Source organism: Gasterosteus aculeatus, chromosome 5 (genome assembly GCF_964276395.1).
Source record: "Gasterosteus aculeatus chromosome 5, fGasAcu3.hap1.1, whole genome shotgun sequence".
In the NCBI taxonomy this organism is placed as follows: Eukaryota; Metazoa; Chordata; class Actinopteri; order Perciformes; family Gasterosteidae; genus Gasterosteus; species Gasterosteus aculeatus.
Genome location: NC_135692.1, coordinates 6,970,592 through 6,989,212, shown reverse-complemented (window position 1 = coordinate 6,989,212; position 18,621 = coordinate 6,970,592). Strand labels below are relative to the sequence as shown.

At 48.3% G+C, this 18,621-nt stretch overlaps 3 protein-coding genes across 4 annotated transcripts; 1 reads left to right on the top strand and 2 right to left on the bottom strand.

Annotated features, from left to right (window-relative positions):
* Window positions 1-479: 479 nt before the first annotated feature.
* Window positions 480-4,226, bottom strand: tomm22 (translocase of outer mitochondrial membrane 22 homolog (yeast)). The gene is made up of 4 exons (XM_040176003.2): window positions 2,760-4,226; window positions 2,179-2,297; window positions 1,853-1,970; window positions 480-1,706 (listed from the first exon to the last, which is right to left on the bottom strand). Exons 1-4 carry the CDS (start codon window positions 2,847-2,849, stop codon window positions 1,632-1,634), a joined length of 402 nt encoding a protein of 133 aa, XP_040031937.1. The 5' UTR covers window positions 2,850-4,226; the 3' UTR covers window positions 480-1,631.
* Window positions 4,159-9,502, top strand: maff (v-maf avian musculoaponeurotic fibrosarcoma oncogene homolog F). Its single transcript, XM_078102846.1, has 3 exons — window positions 4,159-4,226; window positions 6,554-6,635; window positions 6,734-9,502. Exons 2-3 carry the CDS (start codon window positions 6,603-6,605, stop codon window positions 7,175-7,177), a joined length of 477 nt encoding a protein of 158 aa, XP_077958972.1. The 5' UTR covers window positions 4,159-4,226; window positions 6,554-6,602; the 3' UTR covers window positions 7,178-9,502.
* A 697-nt stretch (window positions 9,503-10,199) lies between these two features.
* On the bottom strand, window positions 10,200-18,620 carry tmem184ba (transmembrane protein 184ba). Of its 2 annotated transcripts, XM_040175985.2 has the most exons (10): window positions 18,299-18,620; window positions 18,166-18,209; window positions 17,183-17,416; window positions 16,369-16,534; window positions 14,357-14,447; window positions 14,075-14,242; window positions 13,746-13,915; window positions 13,459-13,653; window positions 13,183-13,209; window positions 10,200-12,639 (listed from the first exon to the last, which is right to left on the bottom strand). In XM_040175985.2, exons 3-10 carry the CDS (start codon window positions 17,414-17,416, stop codon window positions 12,395-12,397), a joined length of 1,296 nt encoding a protein of 431 aa, XP_040031919.1. In that variant the 5' UTR covers window positions 18,166-18,209; window positions 18,299-18,620; the 3' UTR covers window positions 10,200-12,394. The 2 variants fall into 2 exon arrangements, with proteins under 2 accessions (XP_040031919.1, XP_040031920.1); XM_040175986.2 differs by lacking the exon at window positions 13,183-13,209.
* Window position 18,621: the final 1 nt, after the last annotated feature.

Here is an 18,621-nt window from a genome sequence, read left to right as displayed (position 1 = left end):
ATATTTCATGACATTGTTGGCAGTTGTTGCTTCAAAGAGCGAAAATGTAAAACTTAAAGGAGTTTTAAGTGTTTATTAGTTCTGGAGATTTTTTAGAAATGTTCATTAGTTTCTGATCTGAGCTAAAGAGAACACGTTCCCATTACGACATTAGCACGAAGAGCTGAAAAGGGTCAGTAAATGCAGCAATGCATTTTTTACACTGCTTATTTTTTAAGACGCATGTGGTGGAATCTGGAAGTGTTAAGTGTTAAAAATTACTGCAGATATGTCACAGCAGGACAAGCGAGCCATTTATAGTAAATTGACACCATATTAGGTCATGACAATTTGTTTTATGATCTCACCTTTTCTTCCCCGTCCTGTTGTCAAAGGTGTTTAAGGCATTTGAGTCAAATTCATATATTGAGACATTCAATATATCAGCGATTTGTAGACCATTATAAGCATTCAGTTAAAAAACAATGACACTACATTAATTTCAATATTTGATAACTTTAATTCATTTGTTGATGTAATATATTTTAAGTCTGGTGGATCAAGGTTAAATCCTGTGACACAACCAACATGGTGAAAGTAAACACATGGCTTTCTATTTAATTTGGGGTTTATTACCGCAGTCACGTTGAACAGAAAAAAAGAGACATGGGTTTGCTTACAGAAGAGAAAAGAGTGTAAAATGAAATGGATGACAAAAGAGAAAGACAAAACGAAAACACATTCAGAGCACAAACAGAACACGTCAGGACAATGTCCCTATCATTAAAATGTGATTTTCCATTAATTTGTCCAAAACCGTATGACATGTGTTCCATTTTCAATGACAATAGTTTCTCTTTTCAGACCCTCAAAAGAACAGAAACCAACAATCTCTGAATAATTTGACACCATGGAATCTGGTGTTTTTGTATTATACAATCTGTTGCTTAAAACTGCAGCAATGCAATCAATCCAGCACCCGAAGTGAAAGAAATTTCCCTCTGACATACACACTGTAGATAGTCTAACTTTGAACTGTGACATGTGACAAATGTACACATGGGAATGGGCCACATATAAAATGGTATAATTTTGCTTGTTGAACGTCAAGAGGCCGTCCTGTAGAACACGCCTCTATTAACAGCGTGGATCACAATGCATCAGACCTGTCCGTCAGAAGATGATGAAGATGAAACAAACTGCTAAAATACTGAAAATATAGCAACATTCTTCAGGCTGCAAACACCCACACATACAATTGGTAACCTTTTTGCTTTTAATTTAGCCACGGATAACTGTTACTCCCTAAATAACTCAATTATTCATAGTGATGCGGATTGAATAAAAAAAGAGAAAAAAAAGAAAAAAATAGAAGCAGTGCTCCTGAAAATAAGTCTCTGCATGATTTTGGAGTAAGGAGAGACAGTGAGAGAGAAGTGTTAGAAACGCATTGCATCCTCCAAGAGTCCCATCAGGCCAATGCATTATGTTGGAGTGGGCCTTTCATGCTGCTGACATCCAGCTTTGGTTCTACGCTTCCTTTCAACTGCAGTTCTCGGCCCTTCTCCGTGGTCTCTGTCTCTCCTCGCGACCGGCCCCCGCTGTATCGCCCAGCAGTCGATCTCAGGTTCATGTTGGCCCTTTCCGTGTTCTCACATCTTGCCGGGTGCAGGAGGCATCATGCCCGGCATCCCACCAGACATTCCAGTGTTGGGCCCCAACAGGATCTGGAAGCCAAAGAGACGATCGTTAAGGTTGCTCATCAATGCACTCAAAAACCGGCACAGAAACGGAGTAGAATTTGCAATTCTCTGCTCATGTGGCGGCCCATTGTTACGGTCTCTCATTGACCGGGGACCATGCATGCGCTCACCTGTCTCTGCTGTTGTAGCTGCTGCTGCTCCAGCTGTAGCCTTTCCGTCTCAAACACAACTGGCAGCACCAGGATCATGAAGGAGGTAGTGCCGACCCACAGCGCCGAGCGGGAAAAACTGAAGGAAGTTAAGAACCCGGTGAGTTTTTTTGTGCCGCTCCAAGGAGGACTAAAGGCTTTGGATTAGAATGCATGACTGTTTGGTGAAACAAAGGCAGGACCACTGGCTGCTGGGATCGGGGGCTACGACTTAGTAGTTAATCTCTTGATCCGCTGGGCTTCAATAATACTCTGTATACATTCCTGCAGTGAGACACCAGATCTACCTGTAAAACTTCTTAGCCAGGGACACGGAGCATTGTGCGGAGACTTCCGCCGCGGTGCGGACCCTGTCCGGGAACATCTCCGTCAGGCCCCACAACCGCTCCATCAGCGTCTCATCCAGCTGAAGGAGACAAGCACAAACCTCAGACGTGACACCGTCGATCACAACAGAAACCCGCGTGTGCGCTCAGGCAGCATCTCTTATGCATAAGCGGGTGTAGAAAAAAAACAACACGAATCCATTCATTTACAATCTTGGTGAATGTAGCTTTGGCTAACAGGCTGGTTTGGCGGCTGTTAACCGACACATTGACGTTACGTTGCAACTGTCACGACGCGATAACGAAACCACTGCTAGCGTCGATTGGATTAAACGATGTTTTACGATTTAACGTCAATGTAGGCTTCCGACAGTCCGCGGACTGCCGCGGGGTCCGTCAACTCAGGTGCTACCTCGTTAGCATCGGTGTAGCCGTTTTAGCTAGCCATGCTAATCCAAGAAAGAACACAGCGACTCTACGTTGTCATTTTTTCCCCTTTCAATTACAATTCCCAAGTGCTCCCGCAGGGATTAAGCACTAACGTCTTCGTCTTCGTCGTCGTCAATCTCGTCCTCGGGGGGGCGAATGGACACCGGGCCCGCAGCGGGGGAAAGCTCCTCTATTTCAGGCATGTCTCCGGCAAGCCCCGCTCCTCTCCGTCGGCCTGGATCAGCTCGTGCGCGAGGCGGAAAAGTCGCGAGTAAAAAGAGAAAACAGCCTGGAGCCGACGGTTTGTTTTTGGGGTGTTTTTCTGGAGACTTCCTACTGGCTTTCACCAAAAGCTAATGCTAGGAGGCGTGCATCTGCTCAACGACAGTCCGGAGGTCACAGTGGGAAAACGTGAGATTTGTCGGGCACGCATTACGACAGCAGGGCAGGGGTCGGTTTGGGCTCCACGCGGAAATAAACCGCGCCCCCTGCCGCCGCGGGTGTCCCACAGCAGCCCGCGAGGTTTCCAGAATTGTCGCGAGTTGTATTAATATTGGTATTAATAAGTTAAAATATGATGTGATAAAATATCAAATGAGAATAATTTGAAGAACACACACAAACAGTGAACAAAGCGTAAGCGTTTAGAATAATTAGTAAGCACACTGGACAGTATGACGAAAGGAGGATATCCCATTATGGCTATTGTTATGTCTATTTTGTGTTTGATGTGACCAAAGTTGCTGTTAGGATATCTAACACGCACAAAAAAAATTCACATTTTCCTTCATCGGTCGAAATTAATTCCTCTTGAATGCACGCTAGTAGCAACATTGGGGAAACTATAGGATGGCATTTTTTTATGTACAATGTACAATCTTTTCCCCTAATCCCAATGTTGAAAATAACTTTAAAAATACATTCATGCATATACTTTGATTAAGCATACTCTCAAGTAGGCTATTCATGGAACATGCTTTGTGGTAACTGGATTTTCATTATTATATTGTATTGCCAGCTACACAAGATTAGCGGAAACATAAAGATCTCCATATAATGTGGAACTTATTAAACGCCGGACCACCTAGTCCTGGTTTTCTGTCATCTAGCAGGAAAATTGGTTATTTTTTCAAAACGCTTTTCATCAAAAGCAACACTCACACTGTAATGTTTTTGTGGGTAGTGTGGGTTTTATCTTAAGCACTTGTTTTTGTTGTTGGATTGTCCTGTTTTTTAACTTCCCCATATTATAGCTTTTATTGCTTCGGTCAGCCAAGAGTGACTACATCCATTCCCAAGTTGTTGTTGTTGTTTTTTAAACCTTTTTTTAATAGAAGTTGCTGTGGATAGAGAAAGGGGGCTCGTCATGGAAAAGTTCTGGGACGCAGGGATTCCTTGTTTACATCCTCCCGGAGTACGCCGCGGGGGCGGAGTTGGACCCGCCCTCATTCTTTGGACCTGACGTCATTGTCGCTTGTGTTTTTTTTGTGAATGAAAGAATCCAACCTCAGAGAGCAGCGGAGTAATTCCGGGAAAAGGCGGACTGACATTTTGTCGCCAGCGTCGCGTCGACCCAGCAGGTAACTGATATTTAAAAAAATCTTAAACCTTTGATTATTTTTCTGGAATGCGATGGTAGTAGACAAACACTAGACGACTTCTTTTCCGCGGGGGACTTGCCAACCAACCAAGGACAAGTGAGCAGGCAGCTGTTGTAATCTGCTTTAGGTTAGCTCGCCAGAAGCCGTTGGTGCTAGCTGCTAGCTAACACTACTAGCATGTTTACGATGAAGCTGATCATTAAGCCCGCTCTTCATACTTATTCCTCTAGACTTGTAACGCCCGAGAGCCATGTGATATTACGGGTTCCCCTCTTCAAACCGTATGTTCCAAAACAATTTAAATGGATCATTTAAAGTCCTACTAAAATGGATGTCGAGGGCACTCGTGATGGCTGTTTACTACAGCAGCAGCAGCGCCTCCACCTCAAGCTGGCCAGCTCCTCTCCGTATAAGGAAAAGCCTGGATTCTGGATGTAGCTAAGCTACATATTAATACCATACATGTGGCCTCCGTTGGCTATTTGTCCTTAAGGGGGGTGGGTCGATTACATTTGAACAGAATAGATATTATGGTGTTTGACTTTGCCCCCCTCCGCCCCGCCGCCACCTCCCTCGCTAACTAGCGTTAGTTGTAGCTTACGTTCACTTGTTGCGTTCCAACTTGTGTGGCTGGAAAGTACGCGGTCTTAAGCGATATCTAGACGGCGAGGCGGGCTGGTTAGTGGCGGTCCGGTGCACACTCGGGGCGACGCGGCGGTCTTCTTCTTCTGGGGGGGGTTTCACGCCGACTGGCGGCGTCGGCGGGACTGAGTGGACGCGTTATTGCTGAATCACCGTGACTTCACGAAAACCGCGGGGAGTGTGGGGGGGGGGGTCACCCCCGGCTGCTCGGACAGCCACTGCTCGAGTCGACCCCCCCCACATCACCACCACACACACAACGCGAACCGTACGCGGTACCGTCCTTCATTGGGCTCACGCGACTCATCGTGCGCGAGGCCCGCGCGGACCGTTAACGCCCATCTATACTGTTATGAAGTACATGAAGTGACCCCACATGTGACCTTTCTTTGGCTATTTTCTGACATAAAGAGAAAAGCAAATGTTTTAGACTTGATGTTTGAGGTGCTTGCGTGCCATCGATAAGTAGTTACATGGGAACGCGTCATTTATAAGAAGTGTAATATCCTATTCTTATAGATGAACACGCGTCTTCCCCAGTGTGTTGTTGTTGTTGTTGGAAAAGGTGCATAAAATAAGGCCTCAGTAACAGTGGCGAATAGTTATGATTTTGTCAAAAGTTATTTTATTAGTGACCCTGTCAGAAGCTAATACTCAAAGCCACTGTGTTCACACTCTGAATGCATCGATCTTGTAAGAAAGTTGTTTCTTCACACAGAAACTAACTCGGTCAAAGAGAAAATACAAGGATGCAAATATGAAAGTTCACACTTTCACTCTCTAAAAGCTATGTGGGGGGAACCCCCCCCCCCTTGTGGTTTTAGGATGTCAAACTTAATTCCACTCTGTCACAAGATGTCTTTTCTAAATGCAGTCCAACACATTGTAGCTCGTCATCGTACCACGTGTTACCACAGAGTCCCTTCTTATAGGAACATAAGAAGGGACTCTGTCTGCCTGGTGAGGCGTCGGACTTTAATCCCACTCAGCGACATTTGCGAGCTGACCTTAAGACCAGTCTAGGAAGTCCCCACGCGGTCTGTTTCAACCGCTCAGCGCAAAGAATTTCCAAATACAGACTTAAACAAACACTCCTGCCGCTGTTACTGGAAGCAGCCGTTGCAAACGTACCTGATCCTCCCGTCTAGACTCTTTTATCATAATGGTTTATTCGTTTTATAGAAACTTTTTAGCCGTGTTCTATTTTAGTGGTTGTTGTAAAGTTCTCTTTCACTCAAATGTGGCGTAAACAGTGAGACACACACTCCACGTTAGTCGGCAGATGAACGCTTTGAACCGTTGGTGTGGCGTTGACAAGAGGAAGTGTCGGGGGAATTGGTGAGGACACCTGCTTTGAGCAACCGCGGGGCTAACGCGGGATAACTTCCTCCTCGCCATTCCATCTCACTGCGAACGGCGCGTTGGCTTACAAAAACCTCCTCTTCCCTTTTCAATATGAAACCGCGCGTGTAATGAGAGAGCGGCGTTTGGAGAAGCATGAAAGATCTGCGGGTTCTCCTTTTTCTTTATCGTGCATGACCGACTGTCTTGTGAGCGGATGGTAAATGTCAGGCCAGCCCTGAACCGAAACGGCATCATTCACAAGGCTCGCGTGTCATAACATACTGTGTGTTTGTGTCCTGCTTCTGCTTCTTTCCACAGTGTCTGTATCTGTGTTGACTGGTGGTTGGAGAGGCTGAAGACAGTCGGATCATGACATCAGAAAGAAACAGCAAAGCCCTGAAGGTAACGGTCATGTGATACACTTTGACTATACAAGAGTCGGTTATTCTATTATGCCACTGGCCTTACGTTTGCCTCTTCTTCCTCCTCCTCTTCTTCAGGTGAAGCAGGAGTGCGGCGAGAATGTGCCCGTCCTGTCGGACAGCGAGCTCATGTCCCTGACGGTACGGGAGTTGAACCTGCACCTGCGCGGCATGTCCCGCGACGAGATCCAGAAGCTGAAGCAGCGGCGCCGCACCCTGAAGAACCGGGGCTACGCGGCCAGCTGCCGGGTGAAGCGCGTGTCCCAGCGCGAGGCCCTCGAGCTGCAGAAGACGGAGCTCCAGCGGGAGGTGGAGCGGCTCGGGGCGGAGAACGCCGGCATGAGGAAAGAGCTGGAGGGGCTCGGCGCGCGGCTGGCCGCCCTCCAGAGGTTCGCCCGCGGCCTGGAGGCCGGGGGGGGCAACCTGCTGGCCACGGCGCCGCGCCTCAACACCGCCTCCGTCATCACCATCGTTAAGAGTCCGCCGCAGCCTCAGCCACAGAGAGATCAGGAGCCGTCCTAGAAGGAGCCGCCGGACTGGGTGGAGGGGGGAGATGCACAACCTGCAATGCAAACAAACACACACAGCCATATATATATATATATATATATGTACTACACACACACACACACACGCGCCGAAGAACAGAAACACGATTTCAGTAGGAAAATACTAAGCACTTGTCTGCGTTGGGCCTCGTTCACAGTTTCAAATTCCTTAGGACTTTGGTAAGCAGGAGTCATTCATTCCTGTGTGACGTCACTGCGCTGAGTAGTACTCCACAGCCAGGCGCCCCCCCCCACTCTCCCCTCCCTCCCTGTCAAGGGCCGAGGCGTCTTCCACTTGTGTCGATTGAGGAGAATGCGTTTTGCTGATATTTTCATTTGTTTCTGAATTCTGTTCTGCAAGATGCAAACAGGTTTAATGTGAACGAGGCGTCGAGCAGTGAGCGCTCAGTCCACACACACACACACACACACACACACATGCACGCACGCACAAAGACCCTCACACTGACCCTCACGCTCAGTCCCCGCTCCACAGGGGGCCTAGACATTGACTTACTGGACTCTTGACTGAAGCCGTACCGACCCCACCAGGGCTACTGTATACGTTCAAGGCTCAACAAATCCAGCTGTTCCAGCTGTGCTGATCGTGCAAAAAGAAACAACCGGTTGAAGGCGCAGCTTCCTCCAGCTCTCCTCGGGCGCCGTCGCCTCGTAGCGGCCTGTACGTTTAAACCCCCCCCACCCCCCCCACCCCCTCCCCTGCGCGACAAGACGTCCCAAAGTCTGAGTCATTCGCTCCTGTTAAGTCATGCTGAGTTGGCCAACCTTGGTGTCACTTGATGTGCGGGGCAGGGGTGGGGCGGGGGTGGAGGGAGCAGGGTGGAGGGAGGGGGGGGTCACACGGATTTTGAAAAACAAGCGTGTCCACGCGGTTCAGGGGCAAAAAAAAAAACCGTGGAGAGACGCCGAGTTTGTGAGTCATGCATTTCCTTCCTGTCCATTCAGTTTTTCTTTGTGGGTGCGTCTGCCACTACTTCCTACCTGCTGCAAGTAGTTGTGTACTGCTTGTGCACACGTTTGTCACGTTAACGCAGTGCCTTCAGTGTGTGTTGGGGTGAGATGAAGGCCGGCCTCCGCAGGGAGCGGGTGAGGACGGGCTGTCGACCGCACATGTCTTTATTTAGGCTTCCTCTGAATTCTCTTTTGTGAGCTGTAATCCCTCACCGCTCATTTCACAATCCCATAAGTGCAGTAAACTTGCTACAGTCCGCTTATTGTTTTTGTTTGGTTTTCATATCTGCTAGACTCCCAACGACAGTTGGTCACTTTTTTGCTACGAACGTGTAATAGCGGAGTCGCATCCGATCCACGTACATTCCCGTCTTGTGTTCTTATTTGTAATGTTTGTACGTGCCGTTGAGACGAAAATGTTGAGTGACATTTATCAGAGATATATTCTATATTTTATTTGTATTTAAAGGTAGATGTTATGAAAAGACAAGCTAACGAGTGCTGTGATGTTGTGTGTGTCCAGAAGTACTTACTTATGACTAGTCCGGGGATATTCTCTCGTCTAATTATTGTTATTGTTCTGTGGCAACGATGATTACTTTACGAAATGTTAATTATTAGCGATGTAGAAAATATGCTCAAAGCCCAATGGCCATATTGCTGTATGACGATTTTTATTTTTATTTCCCGCGTGTGTGTTCATGTGCTGGCTTGTCATAGTGGATTCTTGGAGGGATATTATTTTTCTATGATAATTCGTATGTTATTTGGGTGAAGAATTGAGGTCACTTCTGTATTGGCCGGTTGGGCAGATCCGCAGGATGTCAGAGGAAGAGCTGGAGATGATGATGATGATGATGAGGAGGAGGAGACGGGAAGGTGTGAGGAGGCGAGTGATGGAGAAAGAAAGTAGGCGGGGTGGACTGGGGGCGGTGGCGCTTTATTCACTTGAAATGCTCCATCTGTCCCGGGCCCGTTTCAGCCCAGATGTGCAGGCTCGGGAAGGGGGGCGGCGGCGGCACGGAGTCTAGGCCACTGAATAGTGCTAGCAATATCATTTATAAGCAGGCATCGTAACACAATAGACCGTGTCGACCAAGATATGAGGCATATATTTAGCTATATGAATATCAGTGTGGCAAAGCATTTATTCCCAATATTTTAACGTCTCACATCTGTCAAACTGTGCTGGATGTTTTGTAATACTTGCAAAACAAAAAAATGTTTTTTGTATTTATTACCTGTATTTTTTCTATTGTGAAAATTTAAGTACATTGTCTATTTTATATATTAATTATAATAAATGTTGTACATATTGTACATAAAATGGTGCGTTTGTGGCTTGCATGGGACCAGCAGAGAGGAAGGGTATCGACAGGATGTCACAAGTTATCTCTGGATCAGAAGTTACACTCGAGGGTCAAAGTAGAAACTGAGTTTATTTATAACCGAGGATGAAATGTAGAGGCTTTAGGAGCTCGCCTGCGAAGACAAGCCATTTCTCTCCATTTAACAACCAATTCGAATTAAACCTGCAAAGGCTGTACATGCAAAAACATGCTGAGTCAGGAAAAACAGACGTGTTACACAAAGCTTTATATTTCTGCATCCAAGGAATCTGTTATTCTTCATCCTACCTGCACCGCGTGTCATCAGGAGAGAAATCTCCATGGTAACACCCATCGGATACGTTTCACCTGTGCGGTTTTGGGATGAACTCGGCCTCCATTGACTCCTTATTGGGATGATGATGTCAGGTTGAAGCCTAAAAGCTTCCTGAGCTTTGCGTGTGAAAACCCGACATGTGTCGCCCCCTGGTGGATGCGTTGTGCCTTCGCCTTGAAGGCCATCAAGCGGGATCTGGCTTTCAGCTGCGACTGCGTCATTTTGGGATATTGTCTGTTTTAGTAAACGGTTAAAGAATTTCAGCAGCGTTGCATCTTCATTTGGTCCTACCCAGTAACATGCTGAGAAAAAAATCTGTGGTAACTTGAAACAAATAATCTTAACACAAAACACAATTATGAGATGTTATCCAGTTTATTTAATTTAATCAAAAATAAAATACTTGACATTTTTTGAAGCAGTGTATCCATTTAGAGGATCTTTAAACAGTTCACATGATGCCTTAAACTAAACAAACAAGCGGTTAACTCCCATACCAGACTAAATATATTTTTATTATATCTTCTCCATTTGACATGAAATAATAGCGTCATGAGCAGCTTTATTAAACACAAGTCAGCCCAATGAAAAGACACATGAAGTAAAATTACAAAACTAGGTCTCTTTGTTCTCGCTCCGTCTCATATATGACTACTGAAACATACATCACTGCGTGTCCTTCTGAAGGAAGCACGTCAAACTATTTACAGCATTACTCATACATCTGAACAAGTAGAGAAACAGGACGAAGTTCAAGCTCGCCAGCGAATTACAGCATTCAGTGATTCAGCATTAGAATTTATTTAGACAAGACGCTGTGCACACAGCTTGTAACCTAATGGCAACACGACGAACAGCGTTTATAAAAGGAGACTCAGCGTCACTTGGAGCTGGATGTCAACAAGAAATGATCCAAGTAGCCCGCTTGCTCCTGTGCACAGACGTGGCTTCTGTCCTGTTTAAAACCAATATTATGTCAGGAAGAAGTACAAACAACACAAAAAGAGAGAGAGAAAAGACCCATATGACCGCAGTCTGAGGCGTTCTTCTTTCCTCTGAGGACAAAAAGCCACAGAGCGATGATGGGATTAAACCAAGCGACAGACTGGTGCTCAGACAAAGCGGTTGCATGTGCAGCTTAACGTGTGGGAGATGAATGGCCGCCTGCTGGTCTTCGCGGCCCCCTGGTGGACTCCCAGTGACCCACTCAGGACCTCAAGGACTTCAGGACAAAGAGCATCAGAGTGAAGGAAAATGCAGTATATGTTATTTAACAGTGAATGCTGTATAATGTAACTATATTATAATTGCATGATATATTTTTCCATGTTAGTGTGCTAATATTCTGTTTTTCTTTCACATTTGTCACAGTTTTAGATAAGAACTGTAAAAATGCAAAAAACGTAACAATACTGAAACCAGGCAAAGCAGGTGTGTGAGAGGAAGTACAGAACCTCACTTGTTCGGGATGGACTTGGATGGACGGGTCTCTACTAAGGTGGGGAAACGGGTGGATATTTAGAATTAAACTAAAATAAGTCTGACTTATTGACTTATTTACCAGTCGCTACTGTTGTCACCAGTTGGTCGCTGGCTGAAACAGAGAACTCAGAGTAATTCCTCCACGCACACACGTGATGAAATGTTCCTATTTTAGTTTTAACATTTATAATGTTGGTATATGACCAGAGAAGAGCTTTATTCCTTTGATAGCACTGCTCAGAACAAGCATGTATAGTTATTAGTAACCTATATTCCTCTCTCATTTATCCCTAAATCCAGTTAACCTACATCACTGGTCCACTTCCTGAGTGAAACAGGCACCAGCTTTAATCCCAGCCATAGAAATTACACCAGCTAGTGTAATCCTGACCGGCTGGCCGTCGCCCTTCAGCCCCGCAGCAGATGTTCTGTAGGGTTTATAATCTGCCACCCCCGATATCAATAACAACACGGATCCATACCGCTGACATTAACTCACTTTGTTGACTTGGCTTCTCTTGAACTGCATCCCGACATGCCAGTGAATGGTTTTAATTGCTGCAAATTCATTAAAAATGATGAAGCTAAAACTTTGAAACGTTTATAAAACTTAAAAAGATATTTGATATCATGGAGAAATTCAACCCGTTGTATAAACCAACGACAATCTAAAAACAAGAGGTGCTGAAGAATGTGAAACGAATCAGGTCCAGAACGAAAAAATAATAAATCCCGTTGGACGATAATGTTTCCGCCAGACGGAGCAGAAATGTGAAATCATCCGAGCCGGAAAACATTCCAAAAAGTCCGCGATGACTCAGTATGGAAGAGTGTGACTCACGCCAACACTTTGCAACCTGAACTCAAGCTCCAGTTCCTGGCCAGCGTTGTAAAAGGCCAAACGGGCTCAAAGTGTTCCGACCAGAGGAGAGAGTCTGGGATCATCCGGGTCCTCGCCTTCACGGACAGCGTCAAAAAAACAGAAAACCGTCAAACTCACACCTGCCTGCTCACTCACACCCTGAAGAGCATCAAGTACCATCTGCCACCAACACCTTCTGGACGCCGTTCTCTAGAACTCGTCGTCGGAGCTGAGCAGCAGCGTCTTCTCCGTGTCGCCGCGGCCGCTCCCGCCGCCGCCACCGCCGGCCCCGCGGGCGCGGGACACGGCGGCCGGCGCCCCCTGCTCCAGCGTGGACTGCTGGGTGTACTGCTGGTAGGCCGGGGAGAAGTTGTGGATGGCGTCCTGCACCATGTCGCCCGGGTTCATGGTCTCCTTCAGGCTGCTGGAGATGCTCTTCATGGGGGCGCGGCGGCCTGAGGGAGGCGGAGCATAACAGGCGGTCAGAAGTCAGGGAAATGAGGGTCCGAAAGGATGAGGGATGAAAACGCAGAGAAAACAAAGGGATGGGGGGGAGGATTTGAGCAGGGGCAACTAGGATGGGGGAGGGCAGGAAAGGAGAAGCAGTGAGAATAGAGTCAGAGGGAGAAAAAAAGGGGTTTTAGTGGAAGAGGAGACGGGTGGGAGATGAAAAGACCGAAGGAGGGGGCATCAGTGATTTAGAGGGTGCTGAACAGCAGGACGAGGAGTGGAAGATAAAGCGTGTGTGGGGGGGGGGTTGTTGTAAGGGAACAGTGGATGTGATTTAGAGAGGGAACGGAAAGTGGTTCAGTTCACAGGGATGTGGAGAGAAAGAAAAAGATGATCCATTCAGGAAGACGTAAAGGGACCAGAACAGAAACTAAAACTTAACATCCAAACCTCGGATACACATGGAAGAAAATCTAAGAACAGTGGTTACATTAACAAAACAAAAAAAGGGGGGGGGGGTGTTGGAGCACTGTGAGTGTTCAACCTACCAAACTCTCCATATGTAGGAAGAGGTCCTTTATGGCACAGCAGAAAAGAAAAGAGACACATGAAGATGGAGGTGTAGAAAATAACGAGAAGAAGAAAATCATAACGCGGACAAAGTAGAAAGAGGCGCGACAGAAAGATGAAGGAAACTAACACATGGCAGCCCAAGGAAATGAACCAGAGGGGAAAAGCTGTTAGACGGAAACAAGATGGTTCTCTTTGTCACAGTAAACTGTGGCGTGGCGCTACTGATCGTCCCGTGAGCCCCCCGTCCTCACCGTGTGAATCCAGGCTCTTGTCCATGTAGACTCTGTATGTGAACGCGTGGCGCAGGGCCAGCGCCGCGAAGAACATCTCGACGCAGATGATGAAGTTCTGGTAGCCGGCGGCGACCGTCCCCTCGCCGACGGACACCTCCACGGAGTTGATCTGGGGGATGGCGCCGCACTTCTCCAGGATGGCCAGCAGCATGCCTGAGCGAAGGAAGGACATGCGGCTTCTTAGTGCGGAAGCGGGCGGGGGGGGCGTGTGCGCGTACGAAACAGGAAGTGAAGGTCCGCCTCACCCTGCCAGAAGGAGAGGAAGATGACCGACTTGACCATGAGGAACTTGAGCATGGGGCTGTACGGGCTCAGCAGCTCCCGGGTGGAGAAGTAGAAGAGGAAGAGGGCGTACAAGGACAAGCTAACGGAGACGTTGTAGACGATGGTCACGTACAGGTAACCGCTGGCAACACTGTGGAGAAAGAAGAAGAAGTCGTTGATTAACAGGCCGGTTGTGCTAAAAAGCCTAAATCTCCCGTGAGAGATTGATGCCCGAACTGAAGCCGTCTGGGTCCATTCATCCTGAAATAGAAGCAGTCATCCACAAGTTACTGTTTTCTTTCTTTCTCACTTGAAGTCTCCGTCCTTGTATTTGCCGTAGGCCTGCAGGATGACGGTGACGGCGGCCATGAGCGGCTTGACCACGCAGAACTGCAGGGTGGCCTGCTTACAGAAGCGCAGCAGGCCGATGGAGTAGGCCTTCCCCCTCAGGCAGCACGTCCCGTACATGCAGCTGGACCTGGTGGGACGAAGCGCCCGGGTTCAAACGGCATGTTTCTTCATATTTGGGAGAACATGGGCTCACCCATTGGTGTTGATTTTAAATGTAAATTAGAGGGGGGGTAGTTCTCACTCGATGGGCTTCCCTCGGATCTCGGCCATGATGGCGCTCTCTCCTCCCAGGTATTCATAGCACAGGCTCAGGAAGTTGTAAATCACAAATGCTGAGGAGGAACGAGGGGATAAAGAAAACGTTATCATCATCATCTCTATTCAGACGCCGACACGGTCAAGAAAGAGGTCGACCCACGGGGATGGGAGGAAGCTGTCAGCATCCAGACTCTGTGCAACGTTGTGGAGGTGAAACCTTCAAGATCAGATGAGCTTCAACTGAGAGTCAAAGTGATGACTTTGTCCCGACGGAGTCAATAAACCGCCTGTTCACGTGTGTCAGGGTTCCTCCAGTGACCCTCTACTGGCTCACACATGCTTGAGTGTAACCTGACATATTAAACCCGTTGAACCGCGGCCCGGAATTTGTCTCGGACCTCAAGCCGCAACATCAGAATCTAAAAGCTGACCCGGCGAGGAGAGAAGATCAGAAGCACACAGCCGCCTCAGGCGGAGGGACGGATCTCCACCCGACTCGTCTCTCGTGACCAGCGGCTTATCGCTCCTCTGTCCAGCTCCGGTGAGGCTGATGACGACCGCTAATCCTGTTAACGCACTCCGCTCTCATGACTGTGCATGTGAGACGCGGCGAGCGGGAAGCGCTGCGTAAAAGGGTCACTGCGAAGGAAATGTGACACATCTTGCGTGTGTCACAACACTGATCTCAGAGCAGCTGTACTGCTGGCAGTGATTCTCGTTACCTCACATTAGCCGATGAGTTGTCACATTCGCCTTTTGTCACTCTGACTTCGGCCCGGCTCCACCCGCCCGCCCCCTGAAACACGCACACGCCGTCGGTGCCTTCTGCGCTCTCACGTCAGACGATGCTGACGTGTTTTTCGGGCTCTGACTCCAACACAAAGAGCTGAGCGATGGCAGCTGGTTGGTCTGTGCAGCTCTCTCTCTCGGTCTCTCCCTCCCTCTCTCACCATTGTGCTCTTTCCCTTCTCGCCGAGGTCCCCCCCCCCCCCCCTCCTTCCAGTCAGGCCTGGCTGGTTGCCACGGTGATACAGTAGACCAACATACAATGAGAATCTGAACTTTGCAAAAAAGTTTGGTTGAGAGAGAAAGTCTTGGCATGTGATGCAGCCGTTGCGGCTGATGGGGAAGATTTGCGAGGGTCGTTGCCATGCAACAGAAAAAGATCGAGCTGCATTGTGGGAGGCGGAAAGCAGACGGGAGGAGGAGGAGCGGACAGCAACAGGAGGATAAATTGGAGGGATTTGGTTGAAAGATACAACCGTACATGGAGCGCCACCCCCTTTGCATTAAAATGCATTTGCAATTCGCAGATTCAGGAAGTGACTCGTGAGTATTCCGATCCCGAGTTCATCCTGGAGCCTCGGTCAGAGAGTCAGAGCGCTAGAGGCCCTCCACACAGCCATCGTCTCATGCCTACCTTCCAATTTCAATAGATCCATAGATCGTCGTCGCACTGACTCCACTAAAAGTCAAAATCAAACTCAGGTTCCACGAAGCAAACCACGAGGTTAACAAAAAAACGCTGGTAAACTAAAACAAACTGCTACAAGACAATTCAAAATGCAGTAAACCGATAAACAAATACATGGCCAGCCAACGAAAGACGAGAATATAATAAGAGTGAGAGGGGCACCAGATAAACAGGGAGGGGGTAATTTGTTGATGGACAGACAGATTTGATCACAATGCCTTTCAACAAATGAGCTGAGGAAGATGCCTCTTTTCCATCCGTTTTTGCAGCCCGGCTGGTCCCTCGGTGGGAATAACCACTTATCTAACGTTGGCCGGCTTCCCCCCCCCCCGTGCAACCAGAATTACTGCTCCAGGGGCCAAGCGGTGTTCTTGTGTACTGTACTGACAAAGCAAAGCATTTCATCGACGCCCCCCCCCCCCCTCCCCTCTGCCCCAGTTGTCCACTGAGTCGATGCTGTTTACAAAAAGCTGCACCGTCACCGCAGGTCGCGGGCCGAGCGGACGGCAGCGCGGCCTCACCCTCGTAGCAGTCCCGCACGGTGTCAAAGTACACGTAGTACTGGTCGTTGGTGAAGAAGAGGAGGCTGAGCCAGGAGTCGAAGGCGTAGATGGGAACGATGAAGAGGATCCGCACGATGTGCCGCTGCTCCCTCGGGGAGCTGTAGAAACGGAGGTGCATGTAGATCTGGGGGAGGGAGACAAAGAGACACAAATGACATTCAGTTTACAGGGGAGATTAAAATAAGATATTCTACTCTGTGAAAAGCGGCTTCTCCGTTCTTACTTGGGATGAGCCTGAAGCAAAGGTTCAAATACACGAGTAGGGAGATAAGAACAGAGCTTCACAGGGAAGGACGAGGGCGCTGTTAGGACTATAGTTGATGTTTCTGTCTCTCAGTGACCTTAATCAATACATTAGATCACCCGCGTCATCGCTCAGGAATGTGTGAAAGAGAAAAAAACACACACAGCTTTTCATCCACCTAGATCAAGTTTCACCTGTACGTGTGTGTGTGTGTGTGTGTGTGTGTGTGTGTGCGTACGCATATGCTCATGTATCACAAACACCTGCTGAGGGATGTTGCCAAGCAACCCCTACCCTTCCCCGGGCCTGAGCAGATGTGTGTGTGTGAGTGTGTGTTAGCAGCGCACAAACACCTGCCTGCTGCCTCTAGTTTACGTCTTTGTGAGCATAAAAAGCCAATCTGCTCAAATCACAACATCTGGGTCTCCTGCGCAGTAATTATGAACAGTTTAAAGATGAGGATGATTTAACCCCCCCCCTCCCCCGACCTCCTCCTGCTCGCTAGTTATGCTGTTTGGAAGCAGTCACCTGGTGACAGGTGAGGATGAGCGCGGTCCAGACGAAGAAGCCGGACACAGCCTGAGCCGCTGGGGTCATGAGGAAGATGGGCTGGTCCTGGCTCAGCAACGGGGCCTCAGGGAGCCACGACATGTTGGGGCCCGCCGGGGCGGCCGTCGGCGGGGGCGCGGGGGCCGCCGCCAGGACGGGGTCCTCCCCCAGCCTCTCTGAGAGCGGCACGTCCCGCCTCCACGGCGTCAACATCTGCAAGGGACACAGGACACAGAGGTGGGGGAACTGTGAGACGATGGATCCACATCGTCAGAGCACACGGATAAACACAGAGACACTGCGGGTTTGTACGATGGTTTGCGCGTGGGACTCTCTGGAAACAGAACAAATGTTGGTGTTAGTTCCTACATCTCCTACATTGACCACCGACAGACCAAATAGGGTTGAGGCTGCTGTCTGTGGGCCCTGAACCCTGAACACAACCACACGTTTCAGATACAAATAAATGATGTTCACTGAATGACAAAGGGTGCATCCTTCATTGTGACCCATCAGCACAAGGTCACAGAGCCCTCAGGCCGGACAATCACAGGCTGACATATTAATGCCATCATATTTCTCTGCATTAAAAGCAGGTGATTGAACTGCTGCTCTGCACATGATGTGTGTCAGACTGAGAGGAGCCGGTGTGTGTTTGTATGGATGTGACAGGCATCAGCAGATCTACGCGTCAACGAGGAGAAGTGAAGGCATCAGCAGCAACACACACACAATGCGAGGGGACATCTGTGTGTGTGTCGTTTGAAAGGTCAGCCACACACACACACACACACACACACACACACACACACACACACACACACACACACACACACACACAATAATACGACCAGAGAGACAGAGGGTGAGGAAGAAAGAAACGCAACAGATGGAAAGGGTTGATGTGGAGGGATGGGGGGGGTATAAATTAGCCACAAATGACACAGTTTGAAGAGACTTACCTTTGCTGATGTCTGTTCAAAGCTTGGATTTTTGATATTTAGACCTGGGAATTGTAAAAAAAAAAAAAAAAGACATGTTTATAAGTCGGGCAACAAAACGTGTTGAGTTCAGGTGAGGCCTTTGCACGCTCACCTTGAGATAAAACTCCTCAGCTCCGTCAGACAAGAAAAGTCAGCCTGAGAAAAGCCTCAATTCTTCTTCAGAGCTGCACGGATCATCCATGTTGAGCCTCGACGGACTCCCTCCCCCGCAAAACCCCCCCCCCCAAAAGTTAGAGTCCCATGTTAAACTTCTACTTGACCCTTTTACTCCTCTGCGCATTCACGTTGTCGAACCTCCGTGTTTCTGAAGTTAAAACTGCCGACTCCGTCATTCCTTTCGGCTCCTTTCTCCACTCCGCTGATTTCAAACCGATCCTGGTCGGATTAACACCAGGTCAGAGAAGCCCCGCCCAC

Coding starts and splice junctions, on each gene's coding strand:
- tomm22 (XM_040176003.2), bottom strand. CDS start 2,849: ATGCCTGAAATAGAGGAGCTTTCCCCCGCTGCGGGCCCGGTGTCCATT. Junction 2,298..2,759: donor ACGACGACGAAGACGAAGAC/GTTAGTGCTTAA, acceptor TGTCTCCTTCAG/CTGGATGAGACGCTGATGGA. Junction 1,707..1,852: donor AGCTACAACAGCAGAGACAG/GTGAGCGCATGC, acceptor TTTGGCTTCCAG/ATCCTGTTGGGGCCCAACAC.
- maff (XM_078102846.1), top strand. CDS start 6,603: ATGACATCAGAAAGAAACAGCAAAGCCCTGAAG. Junction 6,636..6,733: donor GAAACAGCAAAGCCCTGAAG/GTAACGGTCATG, acceptor CCTCTTCTTCAG/GTGAAGCAGGAGTGCGGCGA.
- tmem184ba (XM_040175985.2), bottom strand. CDS start 17,416: ATGTTGACGCCGTGGAGGCGGGACGTGCCGCTCTCAGAGAGGCTGGGG. Junction 13,210..13,458: donor CAAGAGCCTGGATTCACACG/GTGAGGACGGGG, acceptor TGTGCCATAAAG/GACCTCTTCCTACATATGGA. Junction 12,640..13,182: donor TCCTACATATGGAGAGTTTG/GTAGGTTGAACA, acceptor CGCCTCCCTCAG/GCCGCCGCGCCCCCATGAAG.